We start from the raw sequence: 15397 nt of genomic DNA on the forward strand, positions 1-15397 counted from the left end.
CGTCCATCTATCTGCGCGCGCGAGGTTCTGACACTTGCGCGCGATGAGCGAACGTCATCGCTTCCTTCGGCGGCGTCGCGTCGTCGTCATGTAGGTGTTGTAGCGCCCGGAGCGCTTGTTGAAAGCACAACTCCCGGGCCTAGGCCGAGGAGAAGCCTGATTTATCGGGCAGATAAAATCTTTTAATTAGCAGCTTGCGGTTTAACAGCTCAACGCTGAGCAGATCTGCAGATCTATGAAAAACAAAAACATAATCAACACCGATTTAACGGTAGTCGCCGGGTCGACCAGGGCTGCCACATTCTCAGCTGTTTTGCCTCCGAAGACGTGCATTACATATTTCGCCATCAAGTGGAATTTTAATAAATCACTCCCCGCGATGGTGCATGTGGAAGCCTTAGGAGACCTAAGTGCCCCCGCCCCACCCGGCGATGCCACTAAAGCTGCTCGGATGATTACCCATCGTCGGAGCGGAGCAAGCAGCCAGCAGCAGTTGATCTTGAGCGGTACGAATCGATTTCGGTGCGTCCATTAAATGTCAGCTTCTCTTCTCGGGGAGCAGGTTGATAGCTCTGTGAGCACATCGCATCCATCGACCAGCCAGAGCCAGAGGCAGAAGTGATTAGATATGTGCGAGATGTGATGGCGCTCTCGACTGACGCCTAATCGCTTTCGATGCTGTCATCTTCTCCGCCGGACCTACATACACAGAGGCGTCTTTGCGTGAGTGGAATGATGTGACGAATTTTGAAAAAGGGAGATGGACCTACAATCCCGTCATCTGTGGGTTTGATTTGCGCGAAGTTGTGTTTTCTTCACGGAGACAAATGAGGAAATTGACGCTTCAGATGCCATGCCATGACAGGCGTGATTAGACAAGATTAGCCTGCATTATTGGCATGTGATGGCTGAAAATTGCGTGTTTTCGCTCTTACCGTGGCGATTAGTCGATTTATTTCTGCTTGATATATTTCTTAAACGTTAAAAACATTAGCACATGGAATCTTAGAACACATTCCACAATCGAGTTCTAAGAACATCCAAGCATGAAGTTGTGCACATGCAGTAGAAAAGCGATTGCAATCTTCAATTCCCTCTACATTCTCACCTTGAACTGCAATCTCACGTAGCAGACGCCATTCTCACCTAAAATAGAATACCAGCAACAATCGTACACGTAACATGCCTGCTAGCCCCAAGCAGATATCTCATTGATTCCTTGTGTATTCGTGACTCGTGATTCTGAAGTAGAACCAACGGGCTGTTAATCAGGCGCAAGCTTCTGAGTTATGGAAATTTTTACGAAATTAACCGCATGAATCGTATTTTTTTTTTAAATATTACTTTGGAACGAAGTCACCTGGTCAACCAAATTGTTCACAAATTTAAAACAACCGGATTGAGAGTTTACAGATTGGAGATTTTCGTAAGATTCTTCTTGTATTTTTTTCTTTCAATAGTGTTTTTACTTTTCCTTTATTTTTTTAATTATTTTCTCATTGGTAAAAGCTTTTGTGGAAAACTATTCAGTTCATATTTATTACCTGCCTAGGAAAATTGCCTTAACTTCTATTCCAAATTTTCATTTCTTTACAGCTCCATTCTTACGTTTAATATTTTCGGCTCTATTAGCCATAATTCAACAACAAAAAAACATCTTGAGAATTTGACGAAATGTTGGTAAACCATTTTTTTCCTTTTTAAACATTTTTCTTATAAATAATCTTTTCTTTTTTTATTGGTCTTACTATTTGAAAAACAGCTTTTCATTGAAATAAATGTTAATATGTCCGATGCAAATATTATTTTTATATATTTAAAAATATGGGGAAGAAACAAAAATAAAAAAATCTCCATTAAAATATATTTGTTAACTATTGAGAACATGCTGTATCGAAGCATTTTTTCCAGTAAAAATTCAGTCCTGTGTTGCCATTATTTTTTTCGCCCCTTCAATATTTTGGGATTTTTGAATGGGTATCAGGTATCAGAAGGCCGGCTCCAGAGGCACGTTATCCTCCATTTGGGACATTTGTGCCATCGCCATACATATGAGCCTATTTCATCATTTACCTGAGGGAGAATGGGACAAGGGATGGGAATTGCGACGTCATGCGACTTTCAATATGACATAGAAAGGCACGTCATCAAAAGCATCCTCAATATTCAAGAAATCACCCAAGCAAAAACTACGTTTGAGCGAGTGCTTTCTTGAAAACGTATACAACTTTGTGTAAAAGAGTCACTGTGGACATCCCAAATTGGGAGACATGTGAGTTCACATGAACAGGCATGTTAGCCAGACGAACATCACAGATGTGATAATCGACAATGCGTTTCGAGCATTTCAGAAATAACGACGTAACCAGACAAATCTGGAACTTATTCCTTCTTTTTACAACGCACGCACCCTTTCGGGATAAAACTACAGAGTAATTTCACGCCATGAAAATACCCAATAGAAAACTACAAGAGTTCAAAACATGTTTGAAAAACTCAAATCCCTCTGGAGAAAAATAGGACAAAGCCCCATTTGCTGCAGGAGATTTGAAGTAAGCAGAGCTTTTTAGTGCCCACTAAATCGATTCTATAGCTACAATCCTCGGGGTAGAAGCTAAAGATTCGTAGCTATACAAAAGACTGGTTTATCCGAAGACATTTAGAACTTGAACAGGTCCGAGTTCCATTCAGGAATACCTCTTTCGGTCCGCACAGACCGCAGAGGACAAGCTTCTTTCAAAGCAATAGCTATGGTATACCACAATGAAGGGCGTTGTAATAACAAAACCATAATGAAACTCTCTTGGAGTAGCAATGGAAGCGAGTTATCCATAAAATGTGATCGCAACCAATTATTACAGGTTCCCTAGCTTGTTGAGCAGGGACGCCTGAATACGCAAAGTTTGCGAAGGAACACTCCAAAGTGCAAAAAGATCAAATGGAGAGTCCTCATCTGACACATGCCAATCAGCCAACCAACTGACAAATTCTGCTCATGCAGAGTTGGGTTAGGTGCAATTCTATGTTAAGTTAACCATGAACTGTACTACCTAAGTATTCCATCAAAGTGAAGCATCTTAAATCAATGTTTGAGCTACTTCAGATGCCAAATATCAGCGAAAAGATGCTGAAAACAAGAGCTTACTTGAAGGCATCCATAAGGAAAGGTTGAAACATACTGTTAACGTTATTCTAAAATATAGCATGCTCGAGGCACGACAGTTCATCTATAATGAAAAAAGCAAAGCTGGGTTCACAAGGTAACCTATACAGAAGTTACCCTACGAAATTGAACTTTTTGAAGTAGATCCACTTGGGCTACATACGCTTCTTTTTTTTATTTTTTTTTTATGCCCTCCGCTGACCCCCACACCAAAAAGCTCGCGTGGAGCTTCCTGGTTGTGGACACACCTAACAAAGTACAAACAAAAAAAAAACGCGGATACTAAAAAACTAAGAATTAAAAAACTAATGTGAAATCTCAGTGGAGCATTTGCTCCTTTGAAGGGATTCACGAATAAAATCAATAATAATTCTTAAATTAAATTACATTGTGATAACGATTGTGGCTTAAGAATGAACTAAATTTAAAATATACTAAAATGCAGGAGAAAAAACTGACAGAAGCCAGACAAAAACCTACATTCACAAAAAAATGTTGACACGCTTAAAGAATAAATTCATTTACATTCCTCCGTATGTGATGCTTCAGCTTGCTTTTGAAAATGATCGAATTTGATATTTCTTTTAATTCATTGGGAAGTGCATTAAACTTTAATGGTCCGTAATTGGTGATACGCGTTAGGCCTAAATTTGTACTTGCACTACTCCTCATAAGTTCATTGGCATGCCTAGTGTTATGTAAATTTACTCTAGCAGAAAAAACAAGATTTTTACGCTGACAATTGATCTGAGGTTTCCTTGTCGTAGCCACTACCCAAACTAGACAGGATTACACTCTTCACAATCACAGCACAAAAAGGAAACATCAACGACCAACCAAATCGGTGTTAATTGAAAAACGCCAATGGCGAAAACGCATTAAGCGAACCCATATAGGCAGTAATGTAAGCTAATTAACAACATTTGAATAACCCCGCCCTTATTTAGCCTCAAATTTGAGACTTAAGAAGGGCAACTGATTATCTCAGAGAAACGCAAGGTCCACTGCACCATTGCTCCGGTTAGCGCAGTAAGGGCGTAATACTGTGGAGGACGCCCTAATTCTCCACAGGCTCCGTTTGTGGTTAGGTTTTTATTAGACCCCCCTAACCATTCATTCTTTGGCACGGTAAGCATAAAGCCGCATAACACCATGAATTAGTGGACTCTTACCACTGGATCAGGCGGTCCGTAGTGTTATTCTTAGCCGATTGAGATAACCGCTACCGACACTACACAGCTATCTAGGCTGATCGGGAAAAGAAGTTAACATTGATGGTCAACTTCCAAACGAACCCGAACAGCCGGCACAGCCGAACAGCTTTTCATTGAAATAAATGTTAATATGTCCGATGCAAATATTATTTTTATATATTTAAAAATATGGGGAAGAAACAAAAATAAAAAAATCTCCATTAAAATATATTTGTTAACTATTGAGAACATGCTGTATCGAAGCATTTTTTCCAGTAAAAATTCAGTCCTGTGTTGCCATTATTTTTTTCGCCCCTTCAATATTTTGGGATTTTTGAATGGGGCACTAATACTTGCATCGACCTAAAAATAAAAAAAAAACAATTTCTTAAATTCATATTTTTGGGTTCTTCGAAAAATAAGACGACACAGTTTTTTATTCAGTTTCTTTTCATGCATCGATGAATTCTGTTTGTGACATAAGGAACACTATGTTTATGGCACAAAACTTTATTTGGAATTGGATCATAAATGTTATAAAAAAAACTTTGAATTACAACTAACCGATATCAGCATCAGTGAAACTGAGCGACAGCCTGCTAAGCCTGACTCTTAAATAAAGAAAAAGCAGCAAAGAAGCCATTGATATTTTGGAGGCTACACAAGAGTTATTTTGGATTCTATAATTTTTCAAAAATTCACTGAATGACAAAATTCTGAATATGGCAGATATTTTTCCCATTTTTCAAAATCGTAAATATTATTGAAATTCTCAGAATTTAAATTCCCTTTTTTAATGGTTCATTTTCTATACAGAGTACTTTCTCATAAGAGTAAACTGGTTCCATGTTGTCTAGAAAAATCTAAAGGAATTCTTTACGCTACTATCCCAAACTATCCATGTTGTTGCCTTGGTCTTGCATAATGTTGAAAATTTTTAATTTCAAATTTGATTTCGTAAATGAAAATTACAAACAAATTGTTCGAATCAGTTTTAAAAACAATCTAAGAGAATAAAATTATATCAACACTGCTGAATAATCTTATTCCAGCGCCCACCAGAAAAACCGGATGTGTTCGATTATTTATATAAAAGCGCCCAAAAGTTAAAGATCTATTTGTTTTATTTTGTTTTGTTCACCAGTGTAATAATTTAACATGCGTTGTAGTCTGTGGATGCCTTCAGAAGTTTATCGGAAAATATTTTGAAATTTCTGTGTATGATTCCCTCTAGCAATATCGATGCAAATCAGCCTAGAAAGTTTTCTTTTACGTTTTTGAAGTTTTCTGAAAAAGCTATCTATTCCAACGATATTTCAGAAGATGTCCAAGAGGTTTGCTCCAGATTGTTTCCAATCACATTTTTCTGCTGTTTTCTGAAATTCTGGCAAAAGTCATTCCAAATAATTTCCATATTATTTTCCTTAATTAGGAAGAACATGCATGAAATATATCAATAATTTTTTTCCCATGTTTTATTCATAACAGATTTTTCACGCCTGCTTTCAAGGTTGTGCATTTTGTTGGTCAAATTAAATATATGTTAGACGATTCGTTAAAAAACGGCTATTTGATATGAGTTGCAGGACTTATTGTATATTGATATAAGAAAAAAAACATGACTATGGTAATTTGACAAAAAATCCATGTAGAATTGGAAAAATTTTAATGAACATTTCTGCTTAATTTATTTCAAAAGTTTTTCAGAAAATATTTTACAAGGTTAAATAATGAAAAATTCTAAAAAAGTCTAAGTTTTCCCGATTGTAAAGAACCACAATAAGGTTAAAATTCTCCAAAATAAATCAAATAATAAAAACATGGTGTTTCCTCAATAAACGCTGCAATTTTTTTTTCATTTTTTTTAACTTTTAAGAAATTCTAAAAAGTATTCAATAAGGAGTGTATCGTGTGAACTATCTTTACAACTGCCTTAACCTTCCTTTTTCAACACGTTGGCAGCAGCTCGATGACGTAGTGTACGGTTTGGGTCAAAAATGACCCTAATGCCAAAGGAGGGTTAAGAATAATTTACTTCTAATTATTTATACTATTGAACAAAAACTTGAAACATGAAAAGGCAATGATTCTCTAAAACTTATCATTTAAGTGGAACTTTGATGTTGAACATTGAACATGTTTTTAAAGTTTTGCACACCTCTATTGGAATAAAGTGAATGCTTTTGACTGTTATTGCTGATTTTTGAAAAGTTTAGGCCTCAACATCTCTGAACAAGACGGAATATACGTCGAAACGTCGGAATGTCGATGGAATAATCGTTATAGCTGCTTACCCCTAGTAAGCTATAGACCCTAGAAGGCACGCTACGCATTTACTGCGCTAGCGTAGTGCGCATATCCTAACATCCAAGGAGTGTTAAAAGACTGAAGAAGTCGAAAACTTAAAAACAAGTTGGAGCGGACCTGGTGTGATGGTTAAGGCTCGTGACTATCACGCCGTGAACCTGGAATCGATTCCTACTCCCGATAAACTCACAAAATATGAGTTCTCCCTTCGGAAGGGAAGTAAAGCGTGGGTCCTGAGATGAACTAGCCTAGGCTTAATAATTTTATTAATAAAGATAAAAAAAATTAAAAAAATAAAATAAAAACAAGTTTTGCATACCTTATATAAAATTGAAAGTGCAAAAATTTGTGATGATGTTCGAAAGTTTTTACTTTTTTGCGCGACTATATTGTTTCCCAGAATACATACGGGCCAACTTTTTTTAAGAAAAATTTCTGTCAAATTTTAGCGTAAATATTGAAAATTGAAAAAGGCATTTTTGAGGAACTCTTTTTTTTTCGATGCTCCTCCAAATCGCGTTAATACAAATAAAAAAGTACATTAAGCTAAGAATGTGCATTTCTTTAATTTATCAATGAGGTAATTAAACGAGGAAACGGAGTTTTATAACCTTCGAAAATATTTAAAGCAGCGTGTCAAAGTTTAACCACATTTTTTTTCTTTTCCGTCGAAACTTTTGTAAATCTTATAATAATTTTGAAAGTCTGTGTTGGTATGTTTAACCATATTTTCAATAATACTGAACATTTTACATATTCCATCACGCTGTTCTGAATTCGACCATATTGTAAAGATTTCATAGGAGAATCTAAATGAAAAGCCCAACTTAGCTTTGAGATAGATGATAGAGCATCCTTTATAGAAACAACGAGGACACAACACAATTTGAAAATTGGAAATCTTTGAATTCTTTGTAGGAAATTCGGCCTTTTTTCGTTGAAATTGTATAAAAGGATACATTTTTGAAATAAGAATCAGATGAACATTTGATTCCTGTCAAAGTTTTGTTAGTCTCTTATGATATCTGATAGAATATAAAACTGGATTTACTAGAAACTTTTTGGGAAATTTGAGGGAAACTCAGTAAGGTTTCCGGTTAAGTTTTCCGGTATAATTACTATTACACTAACAAAGAACAGAACAAACATTTTGTGAGTGATAACTTATTTCAGATCTTCAAGTCTTCCATTAACACAAAAATCATCACGATGCCCATGTGGAACGGCTTAAAAACAAACGTGAGACAATAATGTGAAACTTTAGAAAAAAAATATAACAAAAAACTTAAAAAAAAACATCATTGCCCACATTTTTATACAACTTCGCACCCTTGGCTCTCGAAACTTCCTAGTCTCTTGTTACTTTATTGCTTTTGGATATTTTTCTAGTAGAACTTCAACTGTTTTTTATGAATCCCTTTCATGTAGAGTCAAAAACGTGTATTTTGAATAAAATAAAATCAAAAATATAAACTTTTCAATCTATATCATAATTGTTAAATTGCTCCTGATCCTGTATAATTTGTAGTACTGCCAGATCCACATTTTTGTTCCGGAAATTTATTTTTAATCGAACCTAAATATTTTTTTATGCTTAATCATGTGCATTACCATGTTTACGACCTGAACAAATTATATAAACACAACTGAAGATATTGAGAAAAAATATTTTCTCACTCCCTGAATCTAATATGTAACTAAAAATGTTTTGTTATGGTTGGACAAAATTTATATACGAGAAAGGCAATGACCATTTGAAATTTAGCCACATTTAGGGCACTCTATCGTCAAGGCGAGTTTGCATAGAGAACGCAAACAATTACATCCATTCGTTGTTATCTGCATCTTACATTAATTGAATGTTAATCATTAACTAAGTTGCCAAAGGGTCTCGCTTTTAACGCTCCAGTACTAGCTTATTCTGATGCTTTTGACACGTAGACCAAATTGTTTTGGAACAACCATAACTCTCAACAAATGTTTGTTTTACTGTGCGCCACATAAAACTCAGTCGTCATAAAATAGCATAGCGGTATGGTATGCGGTATGGTATGCGGAATGACATATTGTTGGACCAGTGACCAACTAATTCCATTATTTTGGAATTGAGGGGATCTATGCTTATATTTCGTTAGTTTCAATAATAAAATTTAAAAAAAAAATAAAAAAAGAAAAAAATCTTAAATTTGAGAAAAAAATGGGTGCAAAGCATTAAACCCATTTTTTTCACAAATTCAAGAAATTTCCTCTTTCATTTTATTTTATTTTTATTTTTTCATACATTTTTGGAATCATTATATTTTTAACGCCTCACATCAATTTTTTATGAGTATTACTTACCATTTTTATGAGTTTATTGAACAAATTTCAAAATTTGAGAAGAAAAACTCTTTTATACAGTTTATACGTTATTTTAAATTGTGTTTTGAGTGCTCACGAACATTGTAATTTTGCTGAAGTTATTATTTTATTTATTTGAGTTTTTTCTTTCAAGTATTATTTTTTTAAATTGTTTTTTAACTTCTTCTTCTTTATGGCTCTACGTTCCCACAGGAACTTGGCAAACCTCGCTTAAACTTAGTGTTCTTTGAGCACTTCCACAGTTATTAATTGAAGGGCTTTCTTTGCCTGCCATTGCATGAATTTGTATATTGTGAGGCAAGTACAATGATACACTATGCCCAGGGAGTCGAGAAAATTTTTCCGACTGGAACGGGAATTGAACCCGCCGTCTCCGGATTGGCGATCCACGATCTTAACCACTAGGCTAACTGGAGACTGGAATGTTTTTAACATTCATAATTATTGAAAATTTGGAATTAATATTTAACTTTTTATTTATTTTTACCTTTTTTTTATTTTTTTATTTATTTTTTATATTTAATGTTTTGCAAACACGAACAATGGGGTGAGTTTGGGTATTTTTGGTAGTTCTGTTTTTTTTTGGTATTGAAGACTTTTTGTCTGTAAATATCATAATTTAGTTAAGTTTAGTAGGGAAAGTTTTGAGGTCAACTATGACCTCAACAAGTGTTAGAAACACCCCATAAAGATAAGAACAAAGCTTTCGGCACAGAACATAAGCACCTTTTTCAGTTTTTTTTTTTTATCTGTATTAACGAGATTTTCAGCCCTAGGCTAGTTTATCTCGGGACCCACGCTTTACTTCCCTTCCGAAGGAAGAACTCACATTTTATGAGTTTGTCGGGAGTGGTATTCGATCCCAGGTCCTCGGCGTGACAGTCAAGTGTTCTAACCATCACACCAGGTTCGCTCCACATTCAGTGACATTTTAAAATGCATATGTTATGCATGTTTCGTAAGTATTAGTTTTGTGAAAAATCGGTTAGAACGCAATATTCTGTGAAGCTCGGCCAATGTATGAGTATTTTCAACAAATTCTAGTTATTCTAGTTCTGTGTACAGTTCATCAAGTTTTTCTCTCCATTTTATATATTTTTCCCATGGGTTGGGACCCTCAGAATTACCAGTGTTTATCCCCCTAAAAATCGCCTGGGGCAGGAGCAGTGTTGGTTCGCAAGGCAAGACACTTTTAACGACCTCGCTCGCAACAACAATAACAACAACCGACCACTGACTGTAGGGATAGGGACCACGATTCACTTTGCGATGGCGTAAGGCGTAAGGTTGGGGATGCTGCCTGCGGAAACCCCTTCCACCGCGGTACCAGCTGAAAGACGGGAGAGTGGTGGAAGTGCGGGTCCATACAGACAGCAGCGGACAGACACAGATCCCCAGAATACGACAAATTAATCAAACCCCGTTTGTTACACATTTTAGGCACGCTCAATAAAAAAAACGCACACGATGACCAAAAAAGCGCAACTACAGCCAGGACCGAGCCGCAAGCAGTGAGTGAGTGAGTTAGTGAGTGAGTGAAACATAAAAGCATAATAACACAGAAAATCTAAACATCGCCGCAATAAAAAAGAAGGAAATTTGAAGCCGCCAGCCAGCCGAGCAGTAATCAACGGAAGACGACGCGCGCTGCGCGGATGATGTTCTTAGAATAACACTTAGCCCATAACTCGCATATCGGTTGAACACGATCTTTCGTTGTCGTCTACTCGGAACATGAACTCTGTCGGACCAGCCTTGTCGTCGTAACAATAAAAAAAAGTGCTAACAAGCTGTTTGAAGTGTTGATTTTGGTCCCGTTTTGGCGATCCGGGGACCTGTTGGTTGCTGCTGCAGGAGACGAGCACGCTTAATTCGCTTCAATTGACGGTGTTTGACATTCGACGATCAGCGGGATAAGGGTGAGCGTCCCGTCCATTTGTTAGTGGCTTTTGTTCGGATCCTCCCCATGACGCATCGACACGACGACGACACTACGCGTGGATCAAGTGATCAAGTGAAGTGAGCGATTTGCGCGCGATTAAAGAAATACCTAACAAAAAAGAGTGCTCTTCAGTGTTGCTGGGTGTGTTGTGGTGACAATAGAGGCACAAAGTCAGGCAGCGTGAATGGTCCAAATGGTGGTCCTGTCGTGGGTTGTCTAGTGCGCAGACGCGAAGCGGAAGCTGGTAGTGATGGAACCCAGAGTGATCTTTCTGAAACCGAAGAATAGCCGAAGTGGTAGTTTAAGCGATAAAGGTAATTTGCACGTTGTTGATTTTTATTTTATTTTTTTCTATGTTTTTCTGGGATTGGTCATTTTGAGATTGTTTGCCATGTTCAATTGTCATTCCAGTGCTTTTGTCATCTAAATAATATGTGAACCTTATCCCTTTATAACAAAACCAATTACGTAATAGAATTGATCGCTGTAGAGACTTGAACTTGTTCAGTCCAAGTCACGGAAACGTCTTATTGTTGCAAAAGCAATCTTTTGTGTCTCTGACAGATTCTGGCTATAGCATCTGAATCCGAAGTGAGATTTTCTCCAGTACGTCAGAGTTTTAAGATACAGCTCTATTTATATGCAAAAATATGCGATTTCGTTAAGAGACATAAAAGATTACTTTTGCAACCATAAGATGTTGTACCTTAATTGTAACAAATATTGATTTGGTAAAACGTAAAAGTGGCACACCTCTGCAATGCCACTGAAATTCCATGGAACGCCCCTGAAACTCACTGAAATCTGCTGGAATATCCTTGAATGTCCCTGCACCTCCCTGGAACGCCTCGGATACGCCTTTGATACCCGCTGTAATATCCCAGGAACTCCAAGGAATACTTTTAAAGGCCCCTGAAACCCCCTTAAATACCCTGAAATTCCTGAATTTTCCAGGAACCCTCTAGAACGCCACACAGCAAAAAAATATGAAAGTTAAACAGCACGTAAATTGAAGATCAACTGAAATTTGCGACAGAAAAATGTAAATCGCCAACATTCAACGTCAGCCGAGCAGTCCGCTGCTGGTCAGACGGTTTGTTTACAGATTTTAAAGCATATTCGCTTTAAATTTACATGCATCTGCTATAAACCATGCCAGCCACTCTCCGTCGTCAGCTAAAGAACGGCTGCTCGCAGCTGTGGCCGTTTCCCCGTTGTCTCTCTCAGTACTCTCTGCAGCAGTCGGAGCATGTCGGGAATGCGTGCATTATGGTAGAAGCAGTTTAACTTTGACTGCCTGCTCTTTAACAAGCTGAGATAGCCGAGAGAGCTCGGGCGTGCTTCTCACACTCCAAGGATCTGAGTTCAATTCTCGCTCGGATCTCAATTTTTCTTTATATTTTCTAACAGATATCTGCAATGTAATTTTAAGATCGCACAAAAATTTCCATCATATATGACGGGGTCCTTTTGTTACATTCGATCCGTCATAATTTTACAGGTTTTTTTTCGAACTGTGCATGTACCGCACATGAACTCCCTTAAAACCCCATGGAACAACTCTGGAACACCTATAAAACCTCGTGAATGCTCATGGAACAACCCCAAAGTCTCTAGAACACCCTGGAACGCCCCTGAAACCCCCTGGAATAACCCTGGAATGCCTCTAAAATCCTATGAAACCAGATGGAACGCCTAAAAAACTCTGTAGGACGTCCATCAAACTTCTTGAGACTTGAATACCTTTAAGGTCCGTGGAACGCTCCTGGAACCCCCTTGGAATACCTCTGGAACGCTCCTGGGACCTCTTTGAAACCTTCTGAAATACCCCTGGAACGCCTCTGAAACCGCATTACCCTCTAAAATCTCCTGAACCCACATGGATGGAGGACCGCTCATGAAATCTCATAGAACATCCATGAAACCCACTAAAGCACCGTGACTAGCGATTATGAAATCTTCTATAGATTGTTTCTGTAAGTTTCTCTAGAACATCTTTCATGACAAGAGATGATCCATCCTCGGGCTGAAAATTGCTCTATTTTTCTAGCGATTCGTTTGCAAAATCCATTAAAAATTTTCTTTGGAGTTTTATACGTGGATTCTGTCAAAGTTTTTTTTTTAAAATTCTTCCATAGATGTTTCTATTTTTTTGGAAAATCTCCCAAAGGGTCCTGCAGAAATTCGTGCAGGTATTTCTTTAAAAAGTTCGCCAGAGATTTGTTCCGTAACTTCCCTCTAGATTGTATTGAACATTTCTTCAAAGATTCTTGCATTATTACTTTCGGTGATTCTTTCATAGATTACTTCAGGATTTCCTCCAGATATTCTTCCACGTATCTCCCAGCAAACTTCTCCGGCATTCCCTCTTAAATTTATTCATTCTTTGAGGTATTTCTACAGGAAAACTTTTGAAAATATCCCTTTACTTACAAAAGTTTATCTAGGCGGTATTTCACAGGTATTCCGCCAGAAATACGCCACAGATTGCTCCAGGAATACTACCAGAAAACCCTGTAAGAATATAACTAAAACATTTCTCCAGGAGTTTCTCTCTAAATTTCTCGATAAACTTTTCTAGGAATTCCATCAAAAGTTCTCCGAGGAGTTGACCAGGTATTTTTCCAGCAAACTACAAAAAAACCTGGGATTCCTTCCACTCACTGTAGAAATTCAACTAAAGATTTATTCAGAAATTCATTCGGGTTTTCAGGGGATTTCTTCAAAAGTTCTTCCAAAAATTGGACAAAACATCACTGATAGATTTCTTGAAAGAATTCCTGAAAGAATTTTCAAAGAAATCTCTGCAGGATTATTTGATGCAACCCCTTAAGAAACTCCCGGTAGTACCTTTGGAAATTCCTAGAATAATTGCTTGGAATTTTTCTGAAGCTATTACTTAAAATTTGTTCCTGAAGAAATTTCTGAAATTATCTCTGGAGTAATTCCGGGATGAATGCATGAAAAAATAACTTCTTCAAATTCCTCTTTATCTAGGAATCTAGAAAATAAAAAATCATGAAGTACTTTTCCTTGGAAGTACTTTCAAAAAATGTTTGAGAATTTCTTGGAGAAGAAATCTCTTAATAATGTCTGCAGGAATCCCTACAAAGTTTTTAGATAGGGTAGAGGTGTGCGCCGCCGCGCCACGCCGGCGCCGCCGCCGATTTTCGGTTCACGCCGCCGCCGCCGATTATTTTTCGGCGCGCCGCCAAGCTCCAATTTTCTACGCCGATTTCAAAAACGCATTGATAAATTATATTATGTATTTCTTGATTTATTTCATTACAATATTTCAAGCAATTCATTGGAGTGATCTGCATACACAGCATCAAATTACACTTAGTTCCACCGGTAGTTGTTCTAAATTCTAATCTTCGTATGTCGCGTCAATGATGTTTTGAAAGTGATAGAGTTTGTCCTTTGGATTAAATCGAGTTCACAAGGATACCAGGGGTTCCTGAAGATAACTGATGGCTGGAGAAAGAATGTAGGGATTCCGAGGATTGAAGAAAATGCTAGTGATTCTGAAAAAATGTTTTTGTCGTGTTCATCTCCAAAAGAGATGAAGTTTCTCCAGCAACTCTTTCGAGGATTCTTTCTGGCAGTTTCGACAAGAATTCCACTAAGAGTTCCTCTGGGAACCCTAGAAGGTCCTTCGAGAAAACCGATGGTTTCCTCCGAGACATTCGAGTTTCTCCGGGCATTGCTACAGAAGTTTCACTGGGATTTTTTGTAGTACTTCCTCTAGAAATTCCTTTAAGAGTTACTCAGGAGATCCTCCGGGAATTCATGTAGAAGTTCTTCCTGGGAATTCCTTTAGGAGCACCTCCGGGAATTCCTCCACGAGTTCTTCAACGAGTTCATTCGGGAATTCCTTAACTTTTAAGAGTTCATAGAAGTTGCAGTTCCTCCTGTAATTCCTCTAGGAGTTCTTCCAGGAATTCTTCTGGGAGTTCTTCCGGCAAGTTCTGTAGCAGTTCTTCCTGGAATCCTTCCAGGAGTTTCTTTAAGAATTCTTCCGGAAATTATTCCAGAAGTTTCTCCGAACATTCCTCTAGAAGTTCGTCTTTGTATTTCTCTAGGATTTCCTCCGGGAATTTCTCTACGAGTTCCTTCGGGGATTCCTTACCGATTTTTTCCCGGGAATCACACTAATTCACCGGGACTTTCTATAAAGTTCCTCCGGGAATTCGTCCAGGAGTTTGGGATCAAATTGATCATTTTAAAATAACTTTTGCGGATAACATTGATGGCAATTCAAATATTACCAAAAAAATTTCAGTAAAATCTGTACTCAGTGGATTTCCATAAAACCATATGACAGAATTTTGTTCAACAAATTTAAACTTTTAGGTTAATTACTTCAAAAATGAAAAAAATTGAAGATGCCACTTTGGGGCGAAATTAATCAGTATACAAAGCATTTGT

The 15397-nt window shown here is 37.4% G+C and overlaps 1 protein-coding gene across 1 annotated transcript in view; it reads left to right on the forward strand.

Annotated features, from left to right (window-relative positions):
* The first annotated feature begins 10374 nt into the window (after positions 1 to 10374).
* Positions 10375 to 15397, forward strand: part of LOC109427045 (uncharacterized) — a 110154-nt gene continuing 105131 nt past the window's right edge. Inside the window, exon 1 of the mRNA XM_062842918.1 lies at positions 10375 to 11280. Coding sequence (XP_062698902.1) covers positions 11217 to 11280 — 64 coding nt within the window. The 5' untranslated portion in view covers positions 10375 to 11216. The remainder of the gene's footprint in view (positions 11281 to 15397) is intronic.

This window comes from Aedes albopictus, chromosome 3 (assembly GCF_035046485.1).
Source record: "Aedes albopictus strain Foshan chromosome 3, AalbF5, whole genome shotgun sequence".
Taxonomy (NCBI): domain Eukaryota; kingdom Metazoa; phylum Arthropoda; class Insecta; order Diptera; family Culicidae; genus Aedes; species Aedes albopictus.